This window comes from Cibotium barometz, chromosome 63, assembly GCF_041138505.1.
Source record: "Cibotium barometz isolate CiBa-2024 chromosome 63, ASM4113850v1, whole genome shotgun sequence".
Lineage (NCBI taxonomy): Eukaryota > Viridiplantae > Streptophyta > Polypodiopsida > Cyatheales > Cibotiaceae > Cibotium > Cibotium barometz.
In genome coordinates this window covers 1661855-1689389 of record NC_141108.1, presented here as the reverse complement: position 1 = coordinate 1689389, position 27535 = coordinate 1661855, and the positions used below count along the sequence as shown (strand labels likewise).

At 48.4% G+C, this 27535-nt stretch overlaps 1 protein-coding gene across 1 annotated transcript in view; it reads right to left on the bottom strand.

The window, feature by feature from the left end:
* LOC147603558 (zinc knuckle (CCHC-type) family protein) overlaps window positions 1-23302 on the bottom strand; it is an 80924-nt gene extending 57622 nt beyond the window's left edge. The window contains exons 1-6 of the mRNA XM_086795918.1: window positions 22909-23302; window positions 6790-6842; window positions 6456-6621; window positions 6197-6285; window positions 5923-6058; window positions 5650-5742 (exon numbers count right to left, since the gene is read on the bottom strand). Coding sequence (XP_086652044.1) covers window positions 5650-5742; window positions 5923-6058; window positions 6197-6285; window positions 6456-6621; window positions 6790-6842; window positions 22909-23229 — 858 coding nt within the window. The 5' untranslated portion in view covers window positions 23230-23302. The remainder of the gene's footprint in view (window positions 1-5649; window positions 5743-5922; window positions 6059-6196; window positions 6286-6455; window positions 6622-6789; window positions 6843-22908) is intronic.
* Between the last annotated feature and the right edge of the window lie 4233 nt (window positions 23303-27535).

Below are 27535 nucleotides of genomic sequence, written 5' to 3'. Positions count from 1 at the left end.
AGGAAATGACCAAACTGCAAACGATCATCAGGGAGAAGGATGCACAATGTGCTCAGAGCACAAAAGCACTGCAGGACTTGAGGAGCCAGCAAGAACCACTACAGGAAGAGCTACGCAGCACGAGAGCAGAAGCCAGTCAAGTAGACGACCTGCAAAGGCAGCTAATGGAGCTCCAATAGGCCAACAAAGGGCTAGGACAAGAGGTGGAAGAATTGAAAAGAAACAGACAGGGACAAAGTGGACCTGGTAAAGGCGGAGGCACGATTGGCAGTGCTCGATGCTGAAGAATATCCAGAGGTCTACGAGTTGGAGGCTGAGAGGATGGGGCAATGGGAAATACATGCAGTGGAGGACCTCAAGGAGGTGTGGGGAGCATACTTAGAGAACTTGAAATCAATAATGGATGCGCCCACACCTCCCTGTAGACATATAATCCGGCCAAGAGACAGGAGTCCGGATAAAGGGTCAAGACATCCAGATCTAGCGACATCATCGGGACCGGAATCTGGAAAGGCTTCGGACGCCCCGGCCTTGAGTGGAGCTGAAAAGGAAGTAGGAGGCAGCAGAGGTGGTGGCAGCAGGTCTGAAGAACTGCAAGGATCCGAGTGAGGAGGTAACAGCTCAAGCAAAGAGCGACACTATTAGTGCCCCTCACCAATGGAGAAAGCTGACAGAAACACCAAAGGGGGTGTCAAAATTGAATCAGTCCGGAACACCGCCCTAAGGGTGGAAGTGGAGCCGGGGCAGGAGTAGGGGCACAAGAGAACCAGAGCAGACAATCTTTGAAGATGATGCCATCTGTCCGGAACACAGAACCCCACGCATTTGCAGCTGACATGGCAGTGGCTGCGATGACAAGAGCAAAGGCCAAGTACCCGAATGCACGGCCTATTGAAGTGCAGTTCAGGAGAATCGATGAGAGAACTGGGCTAGGACATGCTTCAGCGAGCAGTTGAAAAAGAGCCTACGAGCCCGGGTACAGCCAACAAAGGACAATTCAATTACTACCGCTCAACTGAACCGCAGAAAGCAGGGTGAAACCGGCCATGAAGCATATAGACAACATGGTCTAGAGACGGAGACAGTGCGGATTCAGAAACTTTTCAGAATGCCAGCAGGAAAAGGTGGGCTTCGCTGCATCACCACGATTGCCAAGTGTTGGCGGCCGATCAGCCCATCTGGCCGCCGCCAAAGTTCCTTTAGTAACAAACTTATCATAAGTCAATTCTTCTTGTTTTTGTAACAACTTTGTAACGGTTTCTTGGAAACAGGTAGTACCCGAATGGATGTAAGGAGCAAAAGGGGAAACTCCCCAGGGACATAGGAGGATGTTGGAGTAGTGTATGCTTGAGAGTTTGAGCTAATGTTGAAAGAATGTCTTTTGAGTTGGTCATCTCTCTTGTTTCTAGTCTATATTGCATAATTCTATCATCCACTCTGTGTTACTCGCATGTTTGTCTTTGTGTTAACTACTATCAGGAAGCATGAACAAACTGGAAACTAACCCGTTCATAATCATAGTTAACTCCCCTACGCATGGGCAGATTGGTAGCTCAACGCTCAGCGTTGGCTTATTGCATTGGGCACATTAGAGTTAGTCGTTGATCTTTAGGAGACGACTAGGTTGTCTGGAACCACTAAAGTGTCAGAACTTGGCCGGATGGCAACAAAGAGTGGGACCAGAAGGTGTGACTCCTACCCTGCAATATCTTCCCATAGCGGTGGGTCCGTCCCTCTAAAAGATGGTGCTCCTATAAGAAGAGGATGTCAACAGATTCACCAACTGCTGCTCTGTGAAGCTCCTCTCCAAGGATACCATGCCTCTGAAAGCAATGTGGGCCTCCCAACCCCTGGATGTTCCATGACACAATCCGCATACCTTAAGAGCAGTGGAAAGCAAAACTGTCGAAACTACCCTCTACTCGAAGCGTCTTGGGCATGGGTTTCGATGGAGAGTAGTAACTGTCAGTCTTGGGACGCAGCCGCCGCCAAATGGGCACGTACCCAGGCCTCCATGTGAACCCACTCTGTACAAGCCCTAGAGTATGCATATTCTGGACTCCAACTGTCATTGTGCAGGTATCTATAGGAGGGGGGAAGTGGTACTGCCCCACTTAAACATGAAGAAATACAAAACGCAGCACCTCCAAGCTCGATGACACCATCTCAATTGTCTGATCTATCAGGCCAGAGCCGCCCAACTCCATCTGAGCCAAAAGCCAAAGGTGGGTAAGCACATCCGTGATGCGCAAGTCGTGCAGATGATGCAAAAGTTCTATGGCCTACCCCTGAATAGCGGAGGGTACTGACTCCGTGCTCCAATCCACTCCCTATGCTACACTCAGGAGGAAGGAAAAGATCATCGCACCACTCTCTGGGGTGGGCAGCCTGGAGTGGTATAACATGACACAAATGCGGATGGAAGCCACTGTCTCCTCGAACATGCCAGCTCCATCAACAGGGAGGCACCAGAAAAAACTGTAGTCAATTGGCTGGCCCAGCACCCTAGGGGGGCTGCCTGGTGACTTAGGGGGGGGAGGGCCCATACCGGAGAGGCAACACTGGTCATCTCTACCAGCTCCAAGAAGTCATGAATCAACCAGCGGACGGTGTTGGGGTGATGCCACTCCGGATCTAGCGCAGCAGGAGGGTGGCAGGAGTGCTCTAGAGAGGCTTTGGGGGGGCGGGGGGGGGAGGGGGGGAACTGGTATAACCGGAGAAGAGCGAGCTGGAGGGGGGAGAGTCGAAGCAGACGGCGGGGGAGGGAGGGAGGTGCGGGAGGGGGAGGGGGAGGGGGAGGGGGAGGGTTCACCTACGGCGGAGAGGGGGGAGAGGGGGGGGGTGACTACGAAGGTGGGCCCACTAAAAGCATTGAGGGGTCAGCGATCTCTGCTGGCTGAAAACCTAGAGAGGGGTCGTGACGAGGTAATGTTCTCTAGAAGGGGGGGGGGAGGGAGCAGGCTCCTCAAGGATACGGGCGTGGGCCTATCACCATCAAGGGGCTGCTGCGATAAATGCTCAAAACGGTTCTCTGACAAAACCATATCCTCTTGGATACTGCCACCCTGTCGCACCTGCTGACGCCGCTCAGCTCTCGTCGTAGTCAGCCGGCGGTCCCACCTCACGCCAACAATCTGCCACTCTCCTACGCCGGCCTCAGCTGAGGCCTAGTGCTCTAGTACATGGCGGCTTGTATCCTACCCACCCCCTGAGGAGGGTCTGAACTGGGCCGGCGGGGGGGGTACTGGAGGCGGCCTCCTAGTCTAATGGCGAGGGCAGGCTTTAGCAAGGTGTCCCATTTGGCGACAGATGAAACATTGGCCTGGGAGGCCTGAGTACTCAACTCTCTGCAGAATCGCGTCCCCCCGTGGACTAGGGAGAGAAATGATGTGAGGCACCGAGTCTGGGGAGGCGATGCAGATATGAAGGGATGGAAACCCGGCCGTCCTCACAAGAACCGAGGCGGCAATGGGGGGAATTCCATCACCCTCCCAATAGCACCACCTATCACCGGGAGGAGAGGAAATTATTCCTTCCTAAGATCTGGAAAGCAAACTATCACAGGAAAGCCTGGAACGCTAGGTAAAGGATCGGACGCTAGGTCGAAGCCCGAAGTTTCCAAATCTTGCCTTATGGACAAAACAGCCCTAAGAAGCACCTATGTTGCGGAGAAGGGGGGAAAACAATGGAGAGAGAGAGAGAGAGAGAGAGAGAGAGAGAGAGAGAGAGAGAGAGAGAAAGAAAGCTGTATTAACGTCTACTAGAGGCCGAACTCGACCTATGAGACAAATCAATGTACAACTGTCAATGTCCTCTAGATGTCCAGAAAAAAAAAAAGACAAAATGAACATGAAATACACTATGAAAGTGCTGAGCTAGTGGGGGGGTGTGATGGATGGAGCACTACTGCTAGAGGCTCAATATGCAACCTATATGCGTAGGGTTTACAAGAATGCAATGCGTAGGGTATACAAGAATGCAAAATGACCTATGAGACCAAAAGGTTACATCATATCCATGAGGTACATCATCCTGGGTACAAAATAGTAATAAAGAAAGATAACAAAAATCTAGAACTATAAAATCTGATCCAGGTACATGAGCAAAGAGCTCTCATATCACCCTAATACATCCCTCATGGGCTGCTGTGACATGGTGCTCAAGGTGGTAAAACTGAGCTGGTGCGCGAGGTCCTGCGATGATGGGAGATGATGGCCCGGATCCTCTTGTGGTGGCGTGGCCGTGGGCGAGGGCGAGGGCCATGGGGTCTGGGGCGTCGAGCTCTGCATAACTCAGTGGCTCTGTCGAGTGTCACACCGCACTAGCCTGTGGTCCGGGTTTGATGGGTGGATCGGCCCTCGAAGTGCTGGTATGGAAGAAGTCGGTGAGAGCTCTCTGTGCTGGTCCTCAAGCGAGTACAGCTGATCTCGAACTCACTAAGGAATCCCTGTGTCTACGGAGCTCTAGAAGAAAAAGTCCCAGGCATCTCTGATCCAGGAAGTCCATGATCTTGGAAAGTAGTCCGAACCCAGCTCGGAAGAGGCAGTGGAACCTCCCCCAAGAGAGAGAGATGGAAGGAAAAGGGAGCTTGAGAGCTCAAATGGAGAAGGACGGGAGGAGGACTCAATGGAGGAAAGGGGGGCACAGGAGAGGGGAGACGAGAGGGTAAACGGACCCGAGGGGAAGGCACAGGCTGAAGGGGGTGGGACGGCGCAGGGAGAGAGGGGTGGGGCGGTACAATGGGAGGAAAGAGGGATGGCCTAGAGGGATGGGGTGGGGGGGCGCAGAGGGAGGGAGGCGAAGGGAGAGGAGACAGCAAAGGTGGGGCAGAGGTGGGGGAGGCGGAACAATGGCGGGACTGAGGCGAAGGGGAGGCGGGGACTGAGGCGAAGGCGGGTCAACAGCGAAGGATAGGGGAAAAGGCTGGCGCAGGCGAAGGAGGGACGGAGGGAGGGCAATGGCAACAGATGTGCAAGGGGGAAGCTCCAGCTTCTCGTGTTCACTCAACTTCAGCCACGTTTCACACATGTGAAGAGCACTCAGCAGAAGCCAAAAAAAGCATGCAACTATAATCAGCTCATACAATTGCTAATCATGGGCTTTTCTCCCCTCGCCACATATCACTCATTGAAGGGGATCCACTTCACCTATCTCAATCATTGACTCATTAATGCATGAGAAGACCCACATCAAATTCATCATCTACTGCCTCCTTGGCTGTAGAAAACCAATATTAGACTTACCACTCACATGTAGCATCTATCATCTTGGTGGCCCCATCATCCCATGACACTCCTCATCACCATCATAACACTAAATTGCGGGTCTTCTCATTAATGCATGAGAAGACCCACATCAAATTCATCATCTACCACCTGCTTGGCTGTAGAAAGCCAAGATTATACTTCCCACTCACATGTAGCATCTATCATCTTGGTGGCCCCATCCATCATCTCATGACACTCCTTATCACTACCTTTACATTGGGGTCCTCAATTTCCCTTAACTTCCTTTTGTTGCATCTACAATCATACCAAAGCCAGTTTTTCACAGAATGCGCACATCTCAGACAGCCCACCACAATGTGCACATCTGCAATAGAAAAACCCATAAAAAATGCCACACAGAAAACAAGGGCTCTAGCTTGACCTTGATAGCAGCTATCCTTTTTGCATTCAATATCGGATCACTGTGTATTCTCCTCATTCTCCTCGTAACTGACCCTGTACGAGCATCTAATGACTGCACAGTGCACACAGAGTGAAGCACATATTAGTATCACCTCACAGAAGAGCAAACCTCGGAGCCATTTTATTTTCTAGACCCATTCAATGTTATGAAAATGAAAAAAATCCATGCCTTTGCCAACATGGAATATAGGAGAAAGCAATATGATACAGCACATATTTGTGCTCATCAGACCTTCAGGGCATGCCGTATCTTTTCACGGACTTCCATAGGAGGTGAGCTGTAAATACGTTTTGATTTTCTATCTGGTGCGAGTTGGATATCCATGCGGTCAATAATCTCATCATCTTCAATTTGAAGTACTGGACCACTTTATTTGCAAAAAATACAGAAATTCAATAAGCAAAACAGTTGCAAAGCACACCATTCGAGGTACCCCATCCCTTGGAATCTGGTCTAGCAAGAGAACAGAACACAAAGCAAGAACATAAAGGTCATAAGGAACTACCGTGATGCAGTCTCTTCCCATGGTATCTCATACACAGGCTGCACAAGAACGGCACGCTTTCCTAGACAGCGTGAACACGTCTTCAAGCCCTATGGTGTTAACAATTCGAAAACAAAAAAAACTCATTTTCCCCCCAACTCCTTTCTTAAATAAAATCAAAGTTATAATCCTGTATTATCATGGAATCTAGCATTGCATGCCTGCATGCCTCTATTGAACAGAACTAGCATACAATCATTGGCCACAAAAAGTAACGTACCTTTCCAGAACACGCTGTGCAGGAAGATTCAAGAGTTCCGACATCACATTTTGGACAAACGATGTAACCACGACCCCTACAATCTGGGCAAGGAAACTTGCTTACTAATTCTCCATCTTTTCCATACCAGGATCGCAAGTGAGACTTCTGAACTGTGAGTTGTTGCCTGCAGCGCCACCGATTGCTCATAGTCGTCAGTTGATGTACACATATTCATTGTATGTGAGGCTTGATTGTGCATGTGCATGTTGCTCATAGTAGTCGGTGCATGTATGTGTATGCATGCATGGCACTACTGTGCATGTGCACAAGTGCATTTGAAATAAGAACCCACCTGGAAGAGTCTTTGAAAGGGCCCAGAAAATCTTCAAACAGTTCCAAATCCAGCTGCAAGCTCGTCCACATATGCCCACCATTCATGAACATTTGACACACACCAACCAACATTTTATTTAGTCTTATACATGTACCCATCATGTACATAAGCATTATTAGTCATCCACACTTTTAAGCGCAGCATACAAATATGTATAAAGAAAAAGCAAGCACAAGCACACATGGCATGCCCTACATAATATGTCAGCTCCACTTTGTGCACCCATTCAAGCACACTTTTTATTGGGCGTATGTTAACGAGTTGTAACTACATTGCCAACCAGGCTTGGGCAGTTTATCTATGTAAAGCCCAAAGAGTGCAGGGGGGAGTTGGCGTCCTTGTTTCACCGCAGTAGGAATGGCATGGACTGGTTATGGAGAGCAATGATCGCATCCAGGGATGGTTATTAGGACCTAGAAATTATGGACCTGTGCTAAAGCACAAGACACAATGAGACAGTTAACTATGCTCTACCCTGTGACACATGCATCACCCCTCACATGCATGTGCCATGGCCCATGTCTACTACAGGGTAGTCTAGAAGAAATACAGGCCATGGTGAGCCCTATTTGATAAAAAGATTCAAGGCTGATGAAGAACATAACGATCGTGTGATGTGGATGAGAATGTTCATCTCAGTGATGACCATCAGGATGACGATGTGACGGTCGATGACTTGGTCACTAAAGTGGACTTCAACGCAAGGATGGCCTTCTTTAAGCAGCACATTTTGAACTTTAGCAACACCACTCTTATTATGCAAGCGACATTGGCAGGCTAGGTAGCTACAAGGGAACTGAGACGGCATTAGTGCACCTTCTTTTACTCCACAGCCCTACATGGGGGAGAAAAAGCAAAGGACTCAAAATTTTAACAGTTGACTCCTGGCTCCACTAGCGGGGTACACATTTTGAGCCCCATCCTTTCCCTGAGGATCAAAAGATACACATGGTACAGGAGTTCCTGACAAGAAAAGCCCTTAACTGGTGGAAAGAGTTATGGGTGAAGCGCACGACCTAGTTAGATTTCAAGAGAGTCTTCCGAAAAGAGTTTATACACACCGAGGATGAGATACCATATAGTGCCCAAACCTTGCAAATGAAGAATATACCGTTTGACACCTATCTGCAGAAGTTTAGAGGGTTGCAGGCTCGGGCAACCCATATGGATCCTATCACCATTCTTGGATTGTGTGTGGATGGATATCATCTCTAGATCAAGAATAATCAAAGAAAGGCATTGGATGACGATATGTTAAGATTTATGATGAAACCATAGCAAAGAAACAGCCAAAGAAACCGCAACAAAGAGACCAGGCAGGAAAATATATCCCGTTCTCTTTTCCACCCCCTTCGCTTCTGTCTGCACCACTTCTCCGCCCCTTCGCCTGCCTGTTTCCCCCTCCCGCCTCCCCTGTGTGAGCCACCCTGCCTCCCTCTTCCTCTGCGACTGCCCCATCCCCCCTTTGTTTGTTGGCTGGCCCCCCCTTCCCACCCACCCCCCCGCCTCTTCTCCCCCCCTTCGCCTGCCCAACCGGTTTCCCCCCTCCCCCCCCTTCCTCTGCGCCTGCCCCGTCCCCTCCCCTCTCCATTTTTTCCCCCTGTTTCCCCTTCTCCCTGCCTTCCCTCCTCTGTTTCTTCCTTGTTTCGTTTTCCTCTCCCTCTTCCCGCAGGTAGATTTTGCAGGTTCTTCAGGGCGTTTCCTTCTCGGGAAGTCTCAGCACTTTCTGGTCTTCACCCTCAGGACTCCATGGCAGCTGCTCCGTCAACCCCGACCAAGGCCGCCATTGCTTGCTTATCTTTTTCGGAAGCGGAACTTCAGATCCTTGCTACAACTGTTGCAGCATTAAAGGCCTCCACCCTGGTATGCAAAATTTTTGTTGATAGCCTCCCTGCGCGCAGAAAACTCAGAGATCTTTTACACGCGAGCCTCATTGGTGAGCCTGCAAAGATCACAGACATTCACCCTCTAGGGCATGGCTGGAGTTCCGACTCGTCAGCGGCGTCAGACCGAGTCATGCAGCTGAGCCCCCTTGCATTGCGTACGGCCCGAGCCTTCTTTGCGAGGTGGCAGCACAGCTTCAACCCTACGTCCGACCCTCTAGATGGTGTGTCAGGCTTCCCAGCAACAGTTTGCTTCCCAGGTCTTGAAGGAATACCTTACTCTTCTCCTAGTGATTGGTGGTGCCATCGGGAGCATGATGGAATCCCCCCCACTACTACCTCAGCCCTCGCCTGGGCAGCTGGGATTCCATCCTTTCGTATCTGTGTTGCCTCGCTGGATTTAGTGCCTCATGTTATATCTATTCCATGCCTCCAGGGAGGCCCCATCCTTCAGCGAGTGGAGTATCCAGGCCTTCCAGGCCAATGTTTCCTTTGCAGGCAGATGGGACATCTAGCCAGAGCTGCCCTCGCCTTTAGTCCAGGAGATCGCCCCTAGTGTTCCCCCCCACACCCCGCCGCGGCCAGTTCCCGTTCAGATCCTCAGTAGGGGGTAGAGAGAGAGGCAGGTTCTCAGGCAGCGGAGCACCGGGTCCCATCCACGGACGACCTAGCTGGTGGACGGTTGGCCCACACACCCGAGCCATTAACCGACCACCAAGGCTGAGCGCCATCGCCGTGCGCGCCAAGCTGGCAGAGTACAGGAGGGCTCGGTTTTGTCAAAGAACTGTTTTGAGCATTTATCACAGCACCCACCCATTGGCCCCTCCAGTCACGGAGCAAGCCCGCCCCCAACCCCCCCCCCTTCCCCCCAGTTTGGCAGCCGATTCCCCGTCGAGATTTTTCCCCTGGCTCTTAGTGCTGCCCAGTTAGGCCAGGAGACCCCACTGAGCCCCCGGTGAGACTCTCCCAGCAGCCTTCCTCTCCGATAGATCTCTCCCAGTAGCGCCACTCTCCGCCCCCCCACCCACCCCCCTCCGTCTCTACCCGCAGCAGTTCCTTCAGCCCCGTCCTCCGCTTCGGAGCCCGCCCTCCCCCCTCCCTCCGCCTCTCCAGAGCATTCCCGTCAACCCCCAGCGGGCCCCCGACCTAGAGCGGGGGTAGCCAGCGAGTTCTCTGAGCCGGTCGAGATGACCATTGTCGCTTCCCCCGTGAGGGCTCTTCTAGGTGGAGCCCCCAGGATCTTGGGGCAGCCTATGGATTATAGTTTCTTCCGATGTCTTCCAACAGAAGGGACGGATAGTTTGAGGAAACAGTGGCCCCTATTTGGATATGTGTGGTTTTTCACCACTCCAGACCCTCTACCCCAGATAATGGCGCGATGATCTTCTCTTTCCCTTTGAGTGCAGCCCCGAGGACGGAGTGGGACTCCGAGTCGGTGGCTGCCACCATCCAGGGATAGACAATTGAGCTCTCCCATCATCTTCACGATCTTCGCATCACCAACATTCTCACCCATCTATGGCCATTGGCTAGGATGGAGCTTGGAGGTTCAACCCACAGAGACCAGGACGGAGAGATGGTGACCTCCAGCCTGGAGGTGCTGCTTTTTATGTTCATGCATATTTCAGTCGTAGTACCTCTCCCCCCTTCTTACCGATACCTCCATATTGACCGATGGAGTTCGGAGTATGCATACTCTCGCGCTCGAACAGAGTGGCGTCTCATGGAGGATAGGATCCACGCCCACTTGGCGTGCCTTAGTCCCAGGACGGATTGTGACTATTCCCCGTCTAAACCCTCGCCCAATACTCTTCAAGTGGAGGGCAGTTCCGCCTCACACAGAGATTGATATGCAGATAGTCTCATGGAACATTCAGGGTTTAGGGGGACCTCGGTGCTTTCAGAGACGAGGCATCCTTAGAGGAGACCTTCAGAGAGCTATAGTTGGGGGACCTTTCAACATTCTTTTCCTTCAGGAGCATCGCCTTTCTGAGGGGCACACCTACCAATGCGGGAAGATTTTACCTAGCGGGAGTCACACTTTCTGGTCTGCATCCTTTGGCCCTTCAGGGATGCAGGGAGGAGTTTGTATTTCTGTCAATGAGCAGCTTTTGCAAGCAGGCTCAAGAGTCATAGTTCCTGGGCGAGCTCAGTGGGTTACCATTTTGATTGGAGAGGATAGCGTTGGCTTCCTCAATGTCTATGCCCTGAACACCGCTGTAGGTAGAGCCCTCTTTTGGAGCACAGTCCGGCGATCCTTCCCCAGGCTGACTTTTGGTGCATGGGTGGTGACTTCAACATGATTGCGGCAGCAGAGGATAGACTTGGAGGGGGCACGGCCACAGTTTCAGGAGCAGTGTACTCTGCCTAGGAGGAGATGATGCTGGTACTTAGGGGACAGGACCCTTGGCATCTTCCAAAGTTTGGGCGCAGCCCTGGGAGTCTTAGCTTCTTGCAATCAGATAGGAGGAGCACAAACCCCAACCTCTCTAGACTTGACACGTTTTATGTTGATGAGTGGGCTTGTGGCCATGGGAGCATGATCAGTATCTTGGTAGGCACTACTTTTTCAAATCATGCCCCAATTATCTTGTCCCTAGAGGACCCTTGGAGGCATGACAGGCATGCAAGCTCTAGGATTCTAGACAGTCTCATTTAGGACCCAGAGATCTACAGTAGGATAGAGCAGATATGGGCAAGACTTGACTTTTTCTCAGGCTCAACTATGTGCACATTGGATTAGGGCCTAGGGGAGATCAACGGTTTCTTACAAGAGGCAACCCAGTGCAGATTGGAGGGGATTCAATGCTTCTTTACAGCGGCATCAGGAGGGTTCCCACATAGCTTGTGGATCGAGAGTCAACTTGCTACCGCCCACACGGAGATTAGATCCATTGTGGAGAGGAAGGTGGAGTATAGGTACCATGCCAGAGCTTCATTCTGGACCCAGGCTGGCGATAGAGTCACAGGGGATTTCCTTGAGACAGCCGGCCCCCACAGGAGGAGAGATGGTATCCGCAGGTTGCGTGGCCAAGATGAAGCTATTGTTTATGATCCCCCCCATGTGAGAGCCATCGCCACAGATTTCTTCCAATCTCTTCTCACTGGTGCCCCATCATCCCCCACAGGTGATGGACGCGTGCGAGGTGGTCTGGTGGCACACGAGAGAGGTGGTTCCCCCCTCTCTTCAGTCCTTATTGACTCCATTTACTACGGAGGAGTTGGCGGAGGCATTGACAGCACTACCAAGGGGCAAATGCCCAGGGGCATTGACAACACTACCAAAGGGCAAATGCCCAGGGGCGGACGGGCTTCCTGTCTCTTTCTTCCTTCATCACTGGGACCTCATGGAAGGCGGCCTTCGAGCTGCCTTCAATGAGATTATGCTCACAGGTGCCATGCCAAAGAGGCTCTCAGAAGGTCAGATACATTTGATTGCTAAGGAGGGTGGTGACAGATTGGAGATCTAGCAGAGACCCATCACTCTTCTAGGGACCACCTATAAGATCTTGGCCAAGACCATCAGCAGGAGACTTTAGCCCTTCCTCCCAGACTTGATTCATGACACTCAGACTGGCTTTGTTCAGGATCAGAGCATCTTGGATAATATCTTCCCTTCTGGGAGGCAATTGCGTCGTTCAGGATTCCCCATGGAGTGGATTCGGGGGGGTTCAGGACTCTACTCAGCCTTGCACAGCCAGGTTCTCATTCAAGGAGCCCATGGCGACAGATACAGATTCCCCCTTTCTCGCTCGGTACAACAGGGCTGTCCTCCTAACACCTTACCTCTTCATATTCATCACCGAGGCCATGAGTAGTTTTCTCTCAGCCCACGAGACTGGGCTTTAGGGATTGTGTCTCCCCCTCCACCATCAAGAAGAGCTACTTGACTCAGAGTTTGCAGATGACATAGTGGCTTACCTTTCAGGAGATGTGGGGAATCACCAGAGATTTGCGGAGGCGATCGAGATATTTTGTCACGCATCAAGAGCACAAGTCGTGTGGTTTTTGGGTAGGCTCTACACTTGCCCCGACTTGGCGCCCAGTTGAGGCTTTCCAGTGGATCCCAAGGGGCACTCCAATTCGCTATCTTGGATGCCAGGTGGGCATTGATATCTCTCTTAAGCAGCAGCTTGCACCTCTTCTTCTGAGTATTCGGAAGAAGCTTTTATATTGGAGCTTTTTGAGACTTTCCCTTGCCAGTAGAGTGGTGGTGGCGAACCAGGTTCTTCTTGCCACTATGTGGTACATCACTTCATGTTGGGCCTTCTCTCAAGCTTGTATTGGCCATGTACAGCGGTTGATCCGGAACTTCTTATGAGCCGGAAGTCATGGGAGGCCTACCAAGGCCAAGCTGGCATGGAGAGTGATCATTCAGCCACAACGTAGAGGGGGGCTAGGCCTCATTGACCCAGCTATTCACAGTCGTGCCCTGTTGGGCAAGCCTTCTCGATGGTGGGCCTTGGAAGGATTTCCCCTTGGCCCGGATTTCAGCCCGCATCCCGAGTCTAGGGGGGCCTTGGCCGCAGAGTACCAGTTGGATCTTCACAAAGATGCGGCCCACGGTTTTAGTCCAGCTTTTGAGGATTGATTTGCAACCAGTTTACTTCAAGCTTGGGATTACCTCAAGCCGGCCCTTAGATAGATTGCTCCAGTAGCCTCAGAGGAGCGGCTTTGGTAGCCATAGGTCTGGAACCCCTGATTCGTTTACCCAGTGGCCACATGTTGGGGGCCGGACCTCATGAATCATGAGGAGCATTGAGTATAGGACCTGCCAGGTCCCTTGGTGACTGGATTGCACACAGACAGTTACCCTCGGAGATGTAGGAGAGAGACCTGACAGGGATCCAAGGTATAGGCAGGCTCAGCATTGACATCAACTCTGCTATTCCCCAGGAGTGGCTAACTCCTATCCTAGACCCGACTCCCCCAGTATGGCTCGACGTGTTTACCACGCATGATATTCTTGTTTCTGTCCATGGAGCGGATGAGGGCAGTGGTCTGCTCACCTTTTCTATTGGATCCCATGGCAGATTAGAGAGATCCGAACTTCCCTTAGAGGATTTCAGCGGCTGCACCTTGCAAAGGGTGAGGGTGATTGCATTTTAGGCACGGGAGTGGCACATAGACCCATCACCGGCCAAGGCGGCCAGGGAGAGATTCTGGCGGCTATGGATATGGGAGTGCCAACCTCTCACGCGCCTACAGTGGGACCTGGGCGAGTGGACTTGGCATGACCCCGCTAATCGGAAGGAAGCTCTGGATGCCCCTTTCTTTGCATATATAGCGCGGCTAGGCCGCAGGATCCAAATGGTAGAGATTGATGGCACCCCGGCAGCAGCAACACACTGGCAGTCACAGGGCCCTCACAACGTTTCCTCTCAGATTATTGGAAGAGGCACTGGGACAGTTTTTGGCCTAGAAAGATCACCCTCTTTCTTTGGTTGATGGCACACAGAAGCTTGGCGGTTGGCACTTGGTTGGCAGTTGGAGGTCGGCCATAGCAGGTTTGGCGGCGGATTCTCTGCATCTTCACTATGGACAAGGCCTCGACCCGGATCATTACCTCGGGCACAGTCGCTTGGGCCACAAAGGTTGAGGTGGTCAAGGCTTACGAGGAGGATGGAGGAGGGCTAGCCCTTCAGGTCTCTCACCACCGCATTTCGGCAGTACCAGTCTCACTGCCCCATCTACAGATCACTGGCAACTAGGCTCTTGCTAGAGATGGGAGATTTGCAGTAGCATTGCAGCCTAGCACATATGGCGAGCCTGATGCAACAAAGCCATTGAGGGTACCCATACTCCGCCAGCTGAGTCTATCAGGAGTATTTGGCTTGATATCATACATACCCTCCGTGGCCAGTGGGGGAAGTTGCAGGGTGGATTTGACCAGTGAAGCCATTGAGGGTACCCATACTCCGCCAGCTGAGTCTATCAGGAGTATTTGCCTTGATATCATACATACCCTCCGCGGCCAGTGGGGGAAGTTGCAGGGTGGATTTGACCGCATGCAAAAGCGGCCGTAAGCTTGCTTGAGGCTCTGGCGGCCTAGCGCTTTTCTCACAAATAGAGGTGGTAACCCCACTTGGCACTTCAGACCACTTGTGTGGTTGTTCCCCGCCCCCTCCCCCTGTATGAGATAGCCTTCTCCTCAGAGAGCGGCCAGCCGGAGGAGAAGTGTCTCTTTCCCCTCTCTTGATTACTTGACTCCTGCCCTTTCCCTTAGGCAACTTTGTATCTAACCCTTCGTGGCTATTTCAAGCCCTCCGAAGCTGTTTTTTCAGTAACTAATAGAAGGATCTTTTTCTCGGAAAAAAAAAATGAGACCAAGCAGGATCCCAACATAAATGAAAATTTAAGCATGGGAAGACTTCACAAACTCCAACAAAGACCCAAAGTCAAACATTGACTATGGGAGACCCCAATTGGAAGAAAGTAAAGAAAGCAAAGCAGACACTTCAGTACATTAAGGAGGGTTGGTGCTTCGCTTGTGGTCAGCAATGGCACATGAGGACGAACTCTTCGCAGACCAAGAGCAAGTCAGAGTAGAAGGGAGCCCATGCAACCGAGGCTAAAAATAAGATTGCTTCCATACACACTATTGTTTTAGATCATAGTGCTTGCAAGGGTTGAGCTTTAGCATGAAAGTTTTTAGTCCCACGGACCTAATATGGATGTATGGGTCAGTCCTAGGAAAAATTGTACACATTCTTTTTGACCCCTGGAGTACTCACAACTTCGAGAATGCCAAGCTTGTGCAGAAGTTGGGAGTGGAGACATAGCCAAGTGATACCAGTATCATGTCGACATGCGGTCGGACACACAGTTTTGGGATTGGTGGATGTCTCAGATGCCTACAATATACAGAGCTACTCAAAGCCATTAGATTTCATGATTATGAATCTAGATATAGTATATGTTATTATAGATAACAATTGGTTTCATACCCGAGATGTATTGATAAATTGGAAGAGTCATAAGTTATCTTTCGTCATGAACAGTGCATCCGGTTTTGTCTACATGCTGATTTTGATGTCCCATCCATTACTCTTGTAAAGGCGGTTAAACTTCATAAAATAGTAAAGGATTTTAATTATGAAGTGTTTCAATGTGCTTCAGATACCAGGTCATCTAAGGCTACTTGTGAGTTTATTTCACTTAATCTTGATATATGGGAGACACACGCTTTAGAGAACATCATCAGGGCAAAGTTTGCATGTGTTTTCCCATCACATGATCTTCCGCCTAGTTGGTCGGTTGATCATAGGATTGATTCAGTTCCACGATCTCAGCCAATGAGTATTGCGCCATACAGGATGAGCCAAATGGAAGAGGATGAGATTGCCCGACAGCTATTAGAAAATCTTAGGATGGGATAGGTTCGTAAGAGTAAACCTCCTTGGGGGGGCAAGCACAAGGAGGACGGAAGTTGGAGAACATATGTCAACTAAAAAAGTTGAATAAAGTTATGATCAAGTATAGATATCCCTTTCCCAACATGGATGATTCGATTGATAGGTTGCAGGGAGCTGCCTACTTAACGAAGATTGGCCTACTGGTTACCTAAGATGAAGGAAAAGGATCATGTATAACTTTCATGATGCTCCTACAACAAGTCATTCTGGGGTACAACGGACCTACTATTTGGTAAAACGCACATTTCATTGGCCTAAGATGAAGGCACTGTTAATCAATGTCAAGTAAATAAGGCTGAACACCTTAGGACTCGAGGTATGTTACATCCTCTAGGGATCCCAAGAGGTAAATGAGAGAGTATTCCCATGGAGTTCATTGTAGGTTTGCCATGGTCCATAGTTGTCAGGTATTACGAAGGTACGAAACGAGATGAAGGTACGTAAAGACGGTACCAGTACAAGACTCCTTATTTCGGAAAAATAAGTTCGATAGAGATATGGTCCACTTTTAAAAACACTTCAAAAATAGATATTTGTACACATTTAGAGATGCAAAGTTGAGAGAAGGTGGCAAGGTAGAAAGCCCCCATTTCCCAAACGGCCATAAAAAATAGTAAAACAAAACAGGCATTAAAAAAGTCACCGAAAAAACGGCCATTAAAAAAAATAGTTTCGCAGTAGTTTCACTGGCATAGTTTCGTGGCGTACCGTATTTTACATACCTCATGAGCGGGATGAGTTTCACAGACAACTATGCCATGGTCCAGCAAAGGGTGTGATGCTATCTTGGTGGTGGTAGACAGACTGACAAAGATGGTATGATTTTACCTTCAAAAGTGGCAGTGAAGGCAACTAAATTGGTGCAACAATCTGTTGAGCATCTTTTCACGTTGTATGGATTGCCTTTTGATATAGTCAGTGTGACAAGGACTCGAAGTATGGACTGCCTTTTGATATAGTGAGTGACAAGGACTCAAAGTTTTCCAGACACTTCTAGTTTTCTAAAGATTGGATAAGTTCCTCTCATCATCCTCAGTGTAATGGGGTAAATAGAGAGGGTGAACTAGGTTTTGGAGGATATGTTTTGTGCATACGTCTCCAAGAGATAATCAGATTAGGAGAAGTACATTCTCATGGTTGACTTTGGCTATAATAGTGCTAAGCATACGGCTACTCGTTACAGTCCGTTTATGTTGATGTACAGATACCAACCTAGATCAGCCAGTAACAATTGGACTTAAGGGTACTCATATTGATGCGGCTAGAGATTTCTTAGCAGATATGTAGGAAATGCTAGTCAATGCACGAGGCTTCTACTCGGCAGTAGTAGAAAAGATGAGTATATCATCTAAAAAGATGAACACACTTTCCTATAAGCTCCACAAATACCCAAGACATCATCTTGTTAAACGTCGCCGGTACATTGGTGAGGCCGAATGGCATCGCCACAAACTCGTAGTGACCACATTCAGTCGTGAAGGCTGTTTTTGGAATGTCAGTAAAGATCCAAACTTGATGATAGCCACTCTTGAGGTCTATCTTTGAAAAGAACTTTGCGGAACCTGTTCTTCACTATGAGCTTATTAAGTTCCATGTGGTCCACGCATAATCGTGCAGACTTAAGTGTCTTGCTTCTACAGAAATAAGATAGGTGCAGCAAAGGCCGAGGATGAGGGCTAGATAAATCCAACTCAGCGTAACTGGGAAAGCAGATGCTCGAGTTCACCCTCCAATGTCTTAGAAAGGCGATAGGGGAACTTACTACTGGGGGGGTTCTATCCCGGGGACCAACTCAATGCAATGATCCTCACGACGACTGGATGGAAGCTGTCGGCAGGAGATCATCCTTTGGCATGATGTCTTGGAACTGTGCTAGGAGACCATCTAGCTTTTGCTTCAAAGGGTTTACGGATTGAACAACAAATTGCTCACCACGGGCATAAATCAAAGCGCACTCGCCTCCTTTTCTAATAGCTCGTTGGGCCTAGATGTGTGAGATGAGTGGATACCTGGAATGCTCCTATCCCCACCGCGAATCAAGACAAGCTCAGGAACACCATCAGCAATAGTGAAAGTGTCTTGCCTCCAATCAAGAATGGGTGCATAATCCCTAAACCACTAAATGCCGAGAACAGCACACAGACAACTCAGAGATCTCCTACAGGCCAGCCTCGTTGGAGTGCCTGTAAAGATCACCGATATCCATCCTTTGCGATGTGGCTACTACCAAGTTGAGTTTGACTCGCCAGCGGCATCAAATAGAGTCATGTAGCTGAGCCTTGTCGCACTGCTTACAGCACAGGCCTTCTTTGCAAAAGGTGGCAGCACGGCTTTGACCCCGCATCTGACCCACTAGCTGGCGTTTCAAGCTTTCCCATGATTGTCTTCTTCCCAGGCCTCAGGAAGGAATACCTTCCCCTGCTCTCGGTGATTGGTGGAGCCATTGGGAGAGTGATCGAATCCCCCCCTACTTCCGCTTTGGCCCTCGCACGGGTGGCTCGGATTCTATCCCTTCGCATATGTATAGCCTCGCTGGAGACTGCCTCACGTCATATCCCTTCCTTGCCTCCGGGGAGACCCCATTCTTTAGAGAGTAGAGTACTAAAGCCTCCTAGGCCAATGTTTCATAAGCAAGCAGATGGGACATCTTGCCAGAGCCTGTCCTCGTCGCCAATCTAGGAGACCACCTCCCATGCCCCCCCGAATCCCAGCTCAAATCATCATCATGGGGTTGGGAGAGATGCACGCTCTCAGTCAGTAGAGTACCAAGACCCAACTGCGGATGGCTCTACTGCCGGAGAGTGGCAGACTGTTGGCCCGCGCCCAAGCCGCCAGCCGACTTCCAGAGCTAAGTGGAATCGTCAAGCGCGCCAAGCTGGCGGAGTACCGAAGGATTCGGTTCTATCAGACAAACATTTCGAGCATTTATCGCAGGATCCACCCATCGCCAATGGGCTCCCCCAGTCACTTCGAGGGTCCCACCTCCGGCCCCTCCAGTCTGAAGGCCCGTTACCACGTCGAGATTCCTCCTTAGGTTCTCAAATCCCAATGAGGCCACCTGGTCACACCGAGCCCCCGGCGAGCCCCTCCCCGCACCCCCCCTCTCCAAGGGATCACTCCCAGCTGCTTCCATCTCCCTCTTCCCAGCTTCCCCATCCTCATCCCCCTCCGCCTCCCCCCCAAATCCTCATCCTCATTCCCGTAGCAGCCCCCCCTCCCCCCCGGCCCTGTCCTCTTCTTCTCAGCTCGCACTCCCCCCTCCCTCCGCCTCTCCTGAGCATTCCTACCACCCTCCGGCAGCGCACGATCTAGAGTGGAGACAGCCGGCGAGTTCCATCTGCCGTTTGATTCATTGATTCTCGGAGCCAGTAGAGATGACCATCGCCGCCTCCCCAATGAGGGCTCTCCCACCAAAGTCGCCAGGTGCCCCCCCACCCCCCGGCATCTTGGGGCTACCAATGGATTATAGTTTCTTCCGATGTCTTCCTGTGGAAGGAACTGATATTTTTGAGGAGACAGTGGCTCCCATTCGGATTTGTGTGGTGTTTCATTATTCCAGGCCATCCACGCCCAGAGAGTGGCGTGATGATCTTCTCCTTTCCCTTGAGTGTAGCCCCAGAGACGGAGTGGGATTTGGAGTCGATGGCTGCAGCCATCGAGGGGCAGCAGTAGAGCTTTCGGACCATCTTCATGATCTATGCATCACCGACGTGGGATTTGGAGTCGATGGCTGCAGCCATCGAGGGGCAGCAGTAGAGCTTTCGGACCATCTTCATGATCTATGCATCACCGACGTGCTCACCCATCTCTAGTCACTGGCTTGGATGGAGCTAGGAGGCTCAAGCCATAGAAATGAGAATGGGGAGGTGGTGTCCTCCAGCCTGGAGGTGCTGCTCTTTGTGTTCATATCTCAATGGCAGTACCCCTTCCCCCCTCTTACAAATACCTTCATTGTGACTGATGGAGTTCAGAGTATGCTTACCCTCCCGCTCGGATAGAGTGGAAACACATGGAGGACAGGATCCGCACTCACCTAGCGCACCTACTGTGACTACTCCCCATTGAAACCCACGCCCCATGCCCAAGACTCTTCTAGTGGAGGGCAGTTCCGATAGTTCCGCCTCCCACAGAGATTGATATGCGGATAGTCTCATGGAACATTCAGGGTTTGGGGGGCCCTCGGTGTTTTCAGAGGCGAGGCTTAGAGCTACAGTTGGGGGAACCATCCACATTCTTTTTCTCCAAGAGCACCATCTCTCCAAGGGGCGTACCCGTTTTCTGCAAGAAGATTTTACGAGGCAGGAGTCACTTTTTGGTCTCCCTCTTTCAGCCCCTCCGAGACGCAGGGGGGAGTTTGTATTTTGAGCAGCTCCTGCTGGCAATGGTTGGTCCAGGTGTCATAGTCATTGGGCGAGCTCAGTGGGTTACCATTAGGATTGGAGAGGACTGTGTGGGCTTCCTCAATGTTTACGCCCCAAACGTCACAGCAAGTAGAGCCACCTTCTCGAGTATAGTCCGTCGGTGCCTTCCTCAAGCTGACTTTTGGTGCATGGGTCTCCGAGACTTTAGCATGATTGAGTCAACAAAGGAGACTCGGAGGAGGCATGGCTACAAATGCCCGAGGGCAGACGGGCTTCCAATTTCCTTCTTTCTTCACCACTGGGATCTCATGGAAAGCCTAGCCTCTTCCTTCAATGAGATTATGACTACAGACGCTATACCAGAGAGGCTCTCACAGGATCTCATTCACTTGATTCCTAAGGAGGGTGGTGACAAATTGGAAATCTGACAGTAAAGACACCCTCCTTGGGACCGCCTACAAGATTTTGGCCGTACAAGATTTTGGCCAAGGCCATCAGCTGGAGACTTCAGCCTTTCCTCCCTGACTTGAACCATGACACTCAAACAGGTTTTGTTCAGGATCAGAGCATTCTAGACAACATCTTCACTTTCTGGGAGGTGACCGCTTCGGCCAAGATGCGGCAATAGGACCTCATTGTGCTCCTTCTAGATTTTGAGAAAGCCTATGATAGAGTTGACTGGGGCTTTCTGGAGGGCATGATGTACCCGATGGGATTCCCAATGGATCCATGGTGTTTCAAGCCTCTACTTAGCCTCTCACAATCAGGTTCTCATTCAGGGAGCCCGAGGTGACAAATTTCTCCTTTCTCGCTCGGTCTGGCAGGGCTGTCAACTGGCACCATACCTCTTCTTCCTATTTGTTGCCGAGGCCATGAGCAGTTTTCTCTGAGCTCAGGAGACAAGGCTCCAAGGATTGCGTCTTCCCATCCGTACCCAAGAGTGGATAGAAATTATGGTGTTGAAAGACCAAGTCCAAGAAGAACCCTAGCAAACAGCCTGAGTAAAAAGATGAGCTAAGACAGCAGGAACAATTGTCGAAGGACTATGCTGAAGGACTATGCTATAGAAGCCTCTCTCGAGATCCCTAGCTCCTTCATGTATTTTCCAAAAGGAGTCTCTCAAATTACCAAGGGTGAAGTAAGAAAATGTGTGAGATCTAATAATATATACCTAGATGAATCCAGGAACATGCCCAAATTCACCTTATAAGAAAGTGCAATTTATAACCTCATGGTAGTCATCCACAAGACAATAAACCATCAACTCCATCATACATAGTATGGACTAGATACTATGACATTCCAACTAACGTCATCAGTGCCCAATAGTGGGTGTAGAACTTGGTATCAATATATGCTCCCACACACATCCCACACACACACACACAGCATACATTCATACAAAGGTCTGTGTACTGAGTTTCTGTGAGAGCTCCGAAGATACAGGCAGACTCAGTCATCATAAATGAAGCCTAGCACCAAGGATCATAACAAATAGAAAGAATTATTACAACAAAAAGGTAGATGATAGGGCATATGCACAACTAAAGATAGAAAGAATTAACACAATATCAACTGGCTACAACTTGGATGAAAACTTCACAATAATGGCTGGTTGGGGACCTCAAGAAGTGCCTACATATTTTACAATTATGTGGTGAAGGTGCAAAAACACCTTTCACTGCCAATATTATTAAGAAGATCCAAGATCCACCATTTAGTCATCTCTATCAAACTCACCCTAAACCAAAGTTGTCACAACGGCCCAATGTAATGAAATTGGAAACCCCCAAAACATTTTGAAAACAAACGGATTCCAATGCTGTGTAATCATGCCACATCATAGGGTTAGTTGTCTTCTCCATAGAAAACACTCACATGCCGGAATAGGATCAAGATGATGAATGTGCAACGTTACAATGTAAAGAAGAGAGTTGATCGAGGGCCCAATACAATGGCAACCACACAGTTGTGCTTATGATGGCACTTACGAGTTTTCTGCTGACATTTAGGTAGGCCTCTAATTTTGTAAGACCAAGCTTAACGTGATGTAGCAATGTGGCCTTCTTGACTTGCCAACCAATGTTTTCCAACCTTGGTTGTGCAAGGGGTTGGAAAGGATTGCCTGATGCAAATGTCTCGAAGGGATTAGCAATGGATCCTGCCGGGCAAAGACTTGATTGAGACCCTGCCAACCCCAAGTTTTAACAACTATGCTTCACCCTTCCAATAAGGATGCTCAAGTGAGGAGTTCCTGCTACAGATTTCACCATGCCTAGAGAACACTGTCCCATGCAGGACCGAAATGCAGTCAATCAGAAAGCCCACATTCATTCATCCATAGGGATGTAGTGTCATGCAATAAATTGATGATGAGTAAGAGGGTAGACACGATGATAGCACTAAATTTACACATACCATGGAGCTTTGTGAACTTTGTTGCACTTGGCCTGATGAAGAGAAGGCAAGTGGTCTTCTGGTTTTGGGAGGGTGAGGTGGTCTTCTCTTGCTGCAATGGTGGCATTTCTGAAACCCTAATCTGCAGCCGGCGACCCAATTGTGCAGAAATCCCACACGCAGGCTGGACACTTTGTCGAGGGAAACTTGCATTTCTCTTCCGATCAGAGAAACTTGACGTCCTATGTTGTTTGACCTGTTATGTTGCCTTGCCTGTATGCCAAGTGGTCTGCCTCTATCGTGGCATTGAGCAGACCACCCGGATAAAAATGCACCCATCATTAATCGCTTCCATACGTGTGAGAGATGGTCGTAGCACTCCACCCACACCCCTCGGCCAGGGCATCTTGTGATTTCACACTGCTGCTCTCGTCCAAACCTATTGAAACGATTCTTCCACGTCAATAATAATTTATTCACACGCGGTTTATCAAAGATGTAGTTTTCACCTCACATTTGCTCATCAACCCTGGTTTCATATCTCCTTCCCTTCAATTTTGTTCATCAAAATGCCATCTTACTTGGCATACGTTTCATTTGATGCGTGATTATCCAACCCTTAAGGCTAAGCTATAAATAAGATCTAGAATGATAGGAAAACCAAGTTTATAATATGTAAAGTTGGAGATCAAGGAATGATTTTCATCTAAAATATGGAACTTCATGTATAATAAATCCTAATTTTAGATGGTTCGGACCATATAGATGGTTGGGGCCATATAGAAGAATAACAAGGCACCTAATTTTGCAAAGCTTTTGCACATGTTAATGACCTAACATTGAAGAGGTGCCCTTACCACCTCTTGTCTTGCCACCCTAACCAAGGGGATAGGCACAGAGCGAGCTTTTTTTGACAACCAATATCTCCATATATCCTTTATTGTCCATCTTTTCTCTCTCTTCTCCCCTCCTCCTTGCTCCTCTCCCAGCCTTGCCCAACCAAGCCTCCTCCCTCCCTTCCCCCTCTTCCTTCCCACCTCACTACACCTCCTTCATTCATCTCTCTCTCTCTCTCTCTCTCTCTCTCATATTTTGGGCATGTCCTTCAATCAATAATAATGTTCTGGCTATCTACCCATGTAAAAACTTTGAACAAAGGAGCTCTCTCTCTCTCTCTCTCTCTCTCTCTCTCTCTCTCTCTCTCACACACACACACACTCATCAAGGAGAAGCAACTAGGCTCTAGGTGCACTCTAGCCGTCAGGTATAGAGTTGTCGGGTGTTGTGTGCCCCTATGCCTTGTAAATGGATGACTCGTGAATAGAGATGCCAAGGGATACACTAGGAGAGAGAGACACTGAAGATATGCCACGAGAGAGGGGGAGGGTGGGGGGAGAAACTGAGAAAGAAAGAGGGGGAGTGTGGGGGGAGAAAGAAAGAAAGAGGGAGGACTGGGCAGGCAAAAGGGCATAAGAGAGAGAGAGGACCAAGAGGGAAAAAAGAGAGAGGGAGAAAGGGTGAGCCACAAGACAAAAACAAAGTGGAGGAGAGGATCCGGCATTATGGGGAGAGAGAGAGAGAGAGAGAACCAAGGCTTGATAGATATATATAACATAGAGAGAGAGAAAGAGAGAGTGAACCAAGGCGTGATATATATGTATGTATGTATGTATGTATGTATATGTATATGTATATACATATACATACATACATACATATACATATATATATATATATATATATATATATATATATATATATATATATAGATACATACATACATACACACACACACACACACACACACACACACACACACACATATATACACACACATATACATACATACATACATACATACATACATATATATATATATATATATATATATATATATATATATATATATATATAACAAAGAGAGAGAGACAGAGACAGAGAGAGAGAGAAGTTAAAAAAAGCCCCTCCCCAGCCCCACTCTCAGGTGGTGACCTTGCCACCAAGGGGGGGGGGAGTGGGAAGGGAAAGAGGAAAAAGATAATAAGAATATTCCTCCCCCACCCCTTGGTTCTCTCTCTCTCTCTCTCTCTCTCTCTCTCTCTCTCTCTCTCTCTCTCTCTCTCTCTCTCTCTCTCTCTCTCCCCATTTTGCTTGATCCTCTCCCCCACTTTGTTTCTCTCAACTCACCCTCTCTCCCTCTCTCTTTCGCCTTCCACGTTGTTTTGCTCACCTAGTCCTCCCTCGTTTTCTCAGTTATACCCTTCCACTATATCCTCCCTCTCCTCTCTCCTACTATATCCCTCGGCTTTTCTAAAGACGTTGTAGATCAACAAATATATTGTTGAACTCGTTCTTGTAAGGAACCACAATATTACCATTGTTGCCTCACTTTTTCCCCCAAGCTCTAATGGTCAGCACATCATTGACACAGTTGATAGCCATTTCTTGGGAACCCCTTTTATTTTTTCCATAAAAATGTGAGAGACTGCTACATCAATCATATTAAGTTGCGAAGACTCGAGTTGGAGTTTGTTGGCAATGTTTTCTAGACAATCTAGTGAGGCACTGATTACCAGATGTGGATTTAGAGGTTCAACAGGGATGTGATTTAACCCCTTTGCTAGTAAATTTCTAATAGTCAGATTTGGAATTATATTAAGATTCACCGTGCATACGTGTGAACCCAAATCAGTAAAATCTTTTGCAAAAGTTTGAAATTTAGAACAAAAACATGAAGGAGTCTTTTCTTCTCGTAAAATCATGCCTGCAAAATAATTTCTTTAAACATGCAGTGTACTTCCATCCGATTTTGACATTTTGTAAAACATCATGATTTTCTAAGACTAAATAGGCTGCTAGAAATACCTCCTTAGGTGAAGCATATTCCGAAAGTTTATTAACAAATAGGCAGTGGAAGAAATTATCTTTTTGTACTTCTTCCTCGGTACAAAGAATCCATCTCCTAGTGGGACTTTTTGAAATCTGTTAATCATGAAATAAAGAATTACAAGTCATGTAAATTACGGACGAGGAAACCATGCCCACACCCACACCCTCTTGAAGTAAAGGATTTAGATTTACTCCTAGTAAAACTAAATCCAGAGGAGGGCGGAGAAAAGAAGTAAAAGTACTAGGAGTTCCAAAGGATATGTTGGGTTTCTTTCTCAGGGGGGGAGGAAGAGGATTCAATATCAATACCAGGGTTCAACAAAGAATTTATAAACGTAATACCTTTAAATTGTCCATAGCTAGTGAGTATGGTACCTGGCTCTGTACCTTTTAATTCAATAAGCACGTCCCCAGCATAATCTGTCTAAACTGTAAAAAGGTAATTTGTGCCAAGACCAGGTTCCTAGCTTATCCACCAAGCCAAGAACATAGAAGAGAAAGATGGAAGACTATAGGCTTATCTGGAAATAAATATGCCAAGTGATTCAGAACAACCAAATGGCATGGTCAAACCATGTGATGCTGGAGTCACAAGGAGCATTAGGTTCAAGAAATTTGCAATGCACACTTTAGATAGGGTCTATAAATATTCCAGATAGTTTCTGAGTAATATTCTACATTGGCTTGGTGAAGGTCATAGTACCTTTTATCCTGCCATAAATGCCCACTGTGATGATAAACCTTTAGAAGGGTCCAAAAAGCTCATAGAAAAAGGCGATTTCAGCAACTCTCCTCTTTCCATATATTGAACTCCTTTGATAGCATGGTTTTTTCACTCTTTGAGGATGGACACCCGTAGATTAGCAAGATAAATCCATGTTTGTGCTTGGATAGGTGTAAGAAACCCTTTATTTGCTAAAGTCCAAAGACGATGTGTGTGAAACCCCAGCTGCTTCTACTTCTACCTGACGAATAGGTAGGAATGGGTAGACTTTAGATGCCTTTGGAACCAGTTCTAGTAGTTGAGAATCAAACATGGTGCACATGTCTATCTGGAACAACTTGATAGCCTCCATAGTAGTAGGATCCCTGCTAAAAATGTTGCCAGTTAAGGGAACATTTAGTGTGGAGGGAGTTGCTAGGAAGGCTCCATCCCACATTGCTTTTTGAGAAAATTGGAAATGTCAGCACCTGTTGTGCAGAAAAAGATGCGAGATCTGAGTGGTAGGCCTTTGTATAAGCATAGGAATCTGTGAAAGTAGGTTTGAGATGGTACCCTCCTCCTTATTCTTGTCTAGGGTTGCCAAAACCCAAACCTAATCATTAAATGAAAGAAACTACAAGATGGACCCTAACAGGAAAGCCTCATGATTGATAGAGGACAGAATTTTGTTATGAGCTTCTTCATCCTTTATGCAAGCAAGAACATGTTGGCATGCTTTTGAAGGGAGTATGTTCCAAGGGTATTTCAACCCCTCTGGGAAGTGGTAGAATCTATAACAAAAAAATCCCATCAGTGTTTGAAGTGGAAATGAAATCAGACTAAGACTTCCTTCAACCAAGCAAGCTAAGCATTAATGATGTGAGGCATAATCTCAACCAAGGTGTTAAGCCACCTGCTTAAAAACTATCAGCCCTAGAGTATTATAATAGTGAGGGAAGCTAACTCCGAGATAAAAAAAAATCTCAAACCAGAGGTTCTATATATATATTTTGTGGAAAAGGTTATACACTGTAGCTAGTGTGTGTGTTTTTTATC